Source organism: Austrofundulus limnaeus, unplaced genomic scaffold (genome assembly GCF_001266775.1).
Source record: "Austrofundulus limnaeus strain Quisiro unplaced genomic scaffold, Austrofundulus_limnaeus-1.0 Scaffold136, whole genome shotgun sequence".
NCBI classification, from domain to species: Eukaryota; Metazoa; Chordata; class Actinopteri; order Cyprinodontiformes; family Rivulidae; genus Austrofundulus; species Austrofundulus limnaeus.
In genome coordinates, this window is record NW_013952538.1 from 892,325 (window position 1) to 900,009 (window position 7,685).

The window sequence follows — 7,685 nt, forward strand, 5'->3', positions numbered from 1 at the left end:
AACTAGTTTTGAGTTTAAACAAATGTTCATAATTAATTTCAGTAAATTACAAGGAAGGACATGGACATTTCTTTTTTTTGTATCAAAAAAAATCGAAACTTGAGACTACCGAATCGTGAATTTTCTGTATCATTGCGCCCCCTACTGGCCTCAAATGGATGATAAACAAACAAATCCTCGAGAATATTTTAAAAATGTTTGCTAAAAGTTGTAATAAACCATTTATCAGTATCTTATCTGTAATAAAATTTGTTTTTTTGTTGGGATTTTGTTAACCAGAGAAGATAATCAGGACGCTGCACGGTGAGTTTCTTTTTAGTTTTTTTGTTCCCATTGTTTTATGACCCACTGTGGTCACTGAGCTATCAACTTTTTATTGCATTTTATATCAGCACTGTTTCACTGTGGTGGATTTGATCATTTTATGCTTCTTTATTACTCTTAATTCAATAATAATTTAATTCAGATGTCTGCAATTATAGTATTTTTTGTAAAAACTGCGTAGACCTTATAGGATCTGTCCGTCACAAACATAAATGTAAGGTTTAGGGTCTGAACAGGGTCAAGATATCGTGGGTGTGGGGGTGACCTGCTGCATGGATTTTAATTCAAAATGCAATTATTGAAAGAAATCATAAATAAATGCAAAACAGTGAGGAAAAAAAGTGCTCAATGAACGTCAACATTAAAAAACAAACATAAAAGAGTCCTTTTAAGTCCTAATCAACACTCCACGTCTTAATTATTGGCTTTGTGGCTGTATTGCACTAAACAGAAAATGGCTTCTGAAGGGTTGTGATTGTGAAGAAAAGAAAAAGCACAAATTACTGTTTTTTTTATAAACCAGTAAAAACTACACGAGGGTAAATGTTTTAGACTTTATAATAGATTTAAATGCTTCACTGTTGGAAAATGTGACAGATTTCTTTTTCAGAATTGTTTGGTTTTAGCATCCTGGACTAAAACAGCCAACATATCTGATCTTTGTTACTGTTCAGTTTTCATTTCAGTTCAATTTTACCATTTTAATCCTCTCTACTTCAGGAAAAAATAAACTGTTTAAAAAACTTGGCTCGAATAAATATGAGGCCTTCTTGTTTAAATTTTCATCTACAAGTGTTTTTCGCCTTCTAATTGTGATGTTTAGTGACGGCGTCTGAAACTGAAGAGTTCTAAAGTTTGGCTCGTAAAGTCCAGGATTAGTTTTTCTACGAGTCCTGCTGGCTATCAACATTTTTACACAAACAAACAGAGCAGAAACATAAACGTAGTTTTGCTTCCTTTCATNGTGTTTGCCTGTTTTTAAAGCACTAAAAGGAAAATAAACTGTTACACAAAAATAATTAAAAAAACTTATTTAAATAGCAGCTCTTTAAAAAGGAATGATGACAAACAACAGAAATAAAACGATCACTCTCCATCATTCATTCACAACAGCCTTAAATCCTATTCTGCAGATAAAAAAAATAAAACAAACTAGGTGGGAGCAGGTAAGCAGGGTTCAAAGGTCAGCTCTGAAGTCAGAGGTCATCATAAGCCTGTCTGCATCTTTGCATCCACTCGTCCAGCTGCGAGGGTGGAGGTGAGGCAGTGCTGATGAGGAGGAGGAGCTTCCTGTTCTTCCTCCCGTCCCATCCTGTCATCCAGCCGCCCCACCTCCGCTCGCTCTCAGAGCTCCAGCTCCTTGGACACTTTGGTGGCGATGTCTCTAAAGGCTAATGGCGCCCCCCACAGGCGCTTGAACTTGACCCCGCTGCTCTGGCCCAGCCCGCTGGGCAGCTGGCAGACCTCGGCCTCGAAGGCCACGCGGGCGCCGGCTGCTCCGTGGGTGCAGGAGAGGAGGAACGGCCCAGCCAGGTGGACCTGGCAGCCGCAGCCCTGCGCCGCCTCGCGCAGCGCCAGCACCACCTCGGCCGGGTCCCGGGGGCTCCGCACCCTCACATCCCAGCCGCATCGGGGGGTCCGGGGCTCGACCGCTTTTTGATACCCAGATAGATGGCGACTGGAGGGAGGGAAAGAGGAGGAGCCGTGCGAGGACGTTTATGAACACAAGGGTTAAAGTGGGAGGACAGGAGAAAAGGAGTGAGGATGAGGAAGGGTTAAATAAAGACAGAAGTGAATGAATGATGATTCAGGGAAAAAAGGAGAGAAAAACAAATAATTAATAACTCAAACATAAAAATCCTAAATAGAAATTTAGCTCCTCACATCGTCTAACACCACAACATGAGATGCAGACGTCTTCTCATCTAAGGAGGAGGAGCTACACTGAGACGCTACAGCCACACCACGGTCTAACAGAAGCTAACGTTAGCTCCACGCTGCTGCTTTACCTGCTGGTTTTAACCTGAGACTGGACGGGAGCAGCTGAAGCTGAGAGGAAGGACACGACAGCTTCATTACCACAAACTGACATCAAAAAATAACAAAAAGAACAAAAATATTATTTTATGGCAGCTTCAGATGTTTAATGTTTCCTGGATGCAACAATTTTTTTAAACTGCTACAAACATGTTTTGACACAATCAGCAGAAACTGGACTTTAATATAAATTCTGCTTCATGTTTAGTTTTTGTATTTAAATTTCTCAAACTGCTTCAGTGTTTCTTCTATCTGAACAATGTCATGCAGATTTTTATCAAACATTAAATCAGTCCCCGATAGAAGCCGTTTCATTATTTTGTGCAATGGTTTAACTGCCCCTGGTACCCGGGGCAAAACAGCTTTTCCCATTTTCCATTTCTTTTAACTTCAGATCTGTCTCTGGACATGTTTGGTATCAATAGAAAGCTAAGAATCTTGGCTAAAAGCTCATGGAAAATATTTTACCATTCACCAAACACAGTTCAAACGTCAAGCAGCTGAATCAGAAAGTAAACAAATAACACAAAATGGCGTCATTTCAAATCTGCAAAGGAAAATCTTTCACATTATTTTTTATAAAGCAAGTCAAACTAGATACCTAAATAGGTTGTAAAGTGGTTTGAAAGTTTTTTTTACTTGATTTTGAGTGAATATGATCCAACTGAAGTCAAATATAATTTCTCATTTTTTTATATAATATATATGGTGACAAAATAAATGTCTGGACAATTTTTCAAAAGAACAAACATTCAATAACAAGTCTTTTAAAGCAGATAATTAAAATAAATAAACTTTGGAAGTAAAAACTTCAGATTTCTTAACATTTATTAATGTTACCATCACGGTCTGTCCTGTGCAGAAAGACTAAATGCTAAATTACTTCTTTACTAAAACCTCTGTAACTTTGCTCCAGTTAAKTTTAGCAGCATGAATCTTTGCACAGGTGATGTCCACAAGAGGATTTATGGTTTACAAGAGTTTTTATCTTTCTTCATTATGGATTTAAATAGGTTATATACTATCAAATGCAAATATTATTCAGGTGAGAGTGAAAATAAAATTAAATAACTATATTCCATGCTCAATATCTCTAAAACCACATACACTTCTGATGAAATCTTCCAAATGTTTTATTTTGATACAAAGATTATTTCAGTAGAGTTTGTAAATGCTGAGATACACTCAGTTACATTTCATGGTATTTTGAGAAAAAAAAACCATCAAGGAAACCCCTTGGGAGATGTTAAGAGAATGATCAGAGTTGGGTTGTTGAAAAAATTTGAAATAGTATAATGTGTATCTATATGAATTGTTGCTCAAGAAGGAGTTAACCTTTTTTGTTATTTGAAGATTATTATTGTTGGAATTATTGTTTTGGACAATAAAGGTCAGATATAAAATTTTTTCTTCTTTCTGCTGCCTTTCATTTTATTTATTTGTATTTTTTGTTGTATATAGAATTTGTTTTGTTTTTAAAAAATAAACTTTATAAACTAAACTAAACTAAACTAAATAAAATCTGTTTTCAGTAAAAATGAGACCAGTTAATCACAGATAATAGTTTTACAGCAGAATATTGGGGCCAAAGACAGAAAAAAATGACGAGGAAGTTTTTATGTTCCTGTTGTGTATTATTGATACAAAAATGTTGAGAAACCATGTCTCCACAGAACGCGGCACTCAGGTCTGTAAAATAATTTGTAATTACATGAGAGAGAAAATCTGCTGCTTTTAAACATCCTCTCACTAAATCATTCTGTTTCTAAATTCATGTAACAGCTGATCTGTCTGATTGTTGGACTCAGAAGAAGCAGAAACGCTCCTTTAAAAGAGTCAAAATTATTTTTAGTTGTTTAGTTGGTAACATGCTGGAGATTTGTTTGTTTTTATGTTGCAAACCTGAACTCACCTTGTGACCGGAGATCTGCTGATTCTCTCAGGTTCGTCTGTGACCCTCAAGAAGAAGACAAAAGAAGCCGTTAGGAATCAACCAGACAGTCTCGGCCCAACACAACCCCTCCCTCATGAACCAGTTCACATCTTCAGGTGAATCAGCCTGAACTCACTGAAACTCCACTGAAACACTGGATGGAGGTAAAACGGCGAGACACCAACGTGTGGGAGGATAAACAAATGTGATGAGGCTGACGGAAACGGAGCGGCTCGCACAAAAATATCACAAGCATGAACAAAAGTGAGTTTTATCAAAACTAAAACTTCATGAAATAAAGTTTAGCTCACAGCAAAGTGTTTTTTTCTTTTCTTTTTTATTATAGATTAAAAGTACATCTATAATAATAATGAATTATGAGATGTCTTTTGTCTTTTTGCTACTTTCCAGCCTTGTCTTTATAATTAGTTTACATTTTTAATTTACGTATCAGATATGGAACTCATGTTGCAAAATATATCAATTTTTACTTATAACTTATTTTAAAAATTTTAAAGGTTAAACTAAAAACTGTGCTTCCAATAATCAGTCACTAGGAGGCACTGTTGCTGTTTATTTTTTACTGCTGGTCATTTTAACTTCTCTAAACTTGTTTGGCACAAAGACAAAAATGTTAATAGTTTTCAAACGTAATTTTCGGTAACAATAACCTGACTTTATCTGACTTAAAAACAGATTTGATTTGATCTGAGGAAACGAGCTGAAAGTTGAGGTGAGGTCAAATTTCCAGATGTGCATAAAAAACTGCATCAATTACAAGCTGATCACTATAATTACATCAAACATCTAATATTTTACCTTAAGACGGTGGAAATAAGAAATGCCAAGATGCTTTAGTTATAAAACATGTTAAAACAATAAAAACAGGAAATATGAAGCAAAGAGTTTGGTTGGAGTGAAGAGAAACCATTCTAACCAGGAAGTGTTGTGTACCAACAGTCTGGGGTGCAGGAACTACAAGTTAATAAAATAACAAAAGAGGAAAACTAAAGTATAGGAAGAAGAAAGAAAGAAGAGAGACAGAAAGCAGCAGTAGTGTCACAGATCTGTTGAAGATCCTTGTTTAAGAGGAGGGTAAATCCTGGTTATATCATTAATCCTGATTTAAAACAGCAGGATCAGTTGGTTACAGCAGGTTGCAGAAGTGTAGATCATGACTTTACTGCTGAAAACTGACATTTTAACCCACTTCAGTGTCATTTCAGAGAATATAAATATGCAAAATCAAAGTTACTGCAAATTAGGGGTGTAAGAAAACATCGATACACTGAAATATCACGATATTTCATTTCCTGATACTGTATCGATATTCTAAAGCCCTGTATTGATATTTAATTAAGGTTTAAAATGTCAACTTTCCTGCCAGCCGTTCATTTTTATGTTGTAGTTCATCCTCTGACCACTAGCTGGCAGCAGTGAACCAGCCATTTGGCTCCTCTACCTCTTGAGCACCAGAGAGTAAGGGTAGCATTAGCATTGTGAGTAAACATTAGCTTCATGCTCCGATAGCTGAATCTGAGCGGAAAAGACCGACACCCTCTGCCTTCTAAGCTGAGGTAAGGTTACCAACAGTTACTTATTTATCAGAATGTCTGGATTTTAAACCAAATTAAGCGTCTCGTGCGCTCTTTTTTCCAACTTTAGTCAGCCTTCACGTTACAGAAAGCTAGCGCATGTCTATGTAATAGAATTTTCTGAGACAATGAATTTCGGTTTTTAATTTTTTTTCCAGTAAGACGTTTTTCTTTAATAGAATTTTTGGACCAAAAAAAAAAAAAAAATCGCAATATATCACCTTGTTTACAGTATCGCAATATATCGGGGTATATCATATCGTGACCCGTCTGTCATGATATGTTTCGTATCGCCAAATTCTTGCCAATACACAGCCCTACTGCAAATGTAAGGCCTTCTGCGAGTTCGACTCAGCAACTTCAGCTTTCATTTGTTTGATACTTAATTAAAAAAATAGAAATAATTATATTTATTAGAAAGACACATAAACCCACACTGTGTCAGGAGGAGGGGCATACGGTTCTGTGTTTCTGCGCTTCACTTGGAGCCGGACCAAATGGACTGGATTTATGAGCTCTGACCGGCAGAGGGAAGGTGGCCGCGGTGTTTATGGAAACCTTGACAGAGGACGGAGCTGTGTGACTTTATTTCACTTGTTCTGTTATTGTGTTGTACCGCGACAGCCATGACGACAGCTTTTCTGGAAAACCACAGAGACTGTGGTGTAGCACTGCAGCTGCATCATCATTTTGAACTGAACAAAACATTTAGTATAAATCTTATTAACTTTGGTCGATGAAAACTGTTCTAAACGTCGGTCTAAAGGCTTCTTATGAGACTTCCTCTATAAATAATTCTGCTACAACCGAGAGTTTTTGTTCCCCGATTTAAAATTATGACCTATATATATATATATATATATATATATATTGATCTATTCAAACTTAAACTAAAAAAGTTAATTAAAACACATGTTTGTTTTATTTAAAGAAAATAAGCGTTTACACATTAAAGCTAAATTAATTTTATTAACTTCTCACTCTTTACTCTTCATTTCTGTCTTGTAATAAAGAAAACCTGAAGACGTGGTGTTAAAGAAATAACAGACTAGAACAGATATATATAAAAAACATAGCTACAGATTGTTTATTTTGTTTATTCTAGCTGCTGCTCACCAGTGTATCCACACAGAGTTGCACAGAAACACACACAGACAGGAACCACACACTAACACCCACCACCCTCAGTAAACCAGGACTGCTGTGTGGTATTAGAGGAGGAAATGCTGCTGCGTCACCTACAGCTTCTAATGAGGTCTGCAGTAAAAAGCTGAGTCAGCAGAGACACAAACAGTCCAGAGAGACAGACACTCGGGCAGACGATCAGCTCTGAGGTGAAGCTGTTCTACAGGAAGAAACTAAACGTAGAAAATAAAAGTTAAAGGATAAATGAGACTGAAACCGAGCCACACTTTTAGATCCAACAGTTAGGACTGAAGTTTAATCCAATCAGGCGCTCACTATAAGAATAGTTGTTTGAATTTTACCAGCACTTGCTAGTATGGAGCTAGATTGGGGCCAAAAAGTTTGTTAAAAAATTATAAAAAAATTAAACTGAAAGAGTATTTAAAACTGTATCATATACCTAAAAATAGATGGCATGTTGTTGTATCATATAATTAAGGATATACGGCAGGTCATTGTATCATATTTTAAAAATGTGGCATGCCTTTGTATCATATACAGTGGTTTTCAAAAGTATTCATACCCCTTGAACTTTTCCATATTTTGTCACATTACAACCACAAACATAAATATATAGTATTTCACTGGAATTTAATGTGAAAGACCAACAC

The 7,685-nt window shown here is 36.3% G+C and overlaps 1 protein-coding gene across 7 annotated transcripts in view; it reads right to left on the bottom strand.

The window, feature by feature from the left end:
* Positions 1-1,340: 1,340 nt before the first annotated feature.
* The window catches only part of mark4b (MAP/microtubule affinity-regulating kinase 4b), a 53,960-nt gene continuing 47,615 nt past the window's right edge, over positions 1,341-7,685 (bottom strand). For 2 of the 7 annotated variants that reach the window (XM_014015940.1, XM_014015938.1), the window contains exons 16-17: positions 4,274-4,318; positions 1,341-2,002 (exon numbers count right to left, since the gene is read on the bottom strand). In XM_014015940.1, coding sequence (XP_013871394.1) covers positions 1,669-2,002; positions 4,274-4,318 — 379 coding nt within the window. In that variant the 3' untranslated portion in view covers positions 1,341-1,668. Of the gene's footprint in view, positions 2,003-2,030; positions 2,374-4,273; positions 4,319-7,685 lie in introns of those variants that run through there. The other 5 variants (XM_014015941.1, XM_014015945.1, XM_014015942.1 and 2 more) reach the window with 5 other exon arrangements.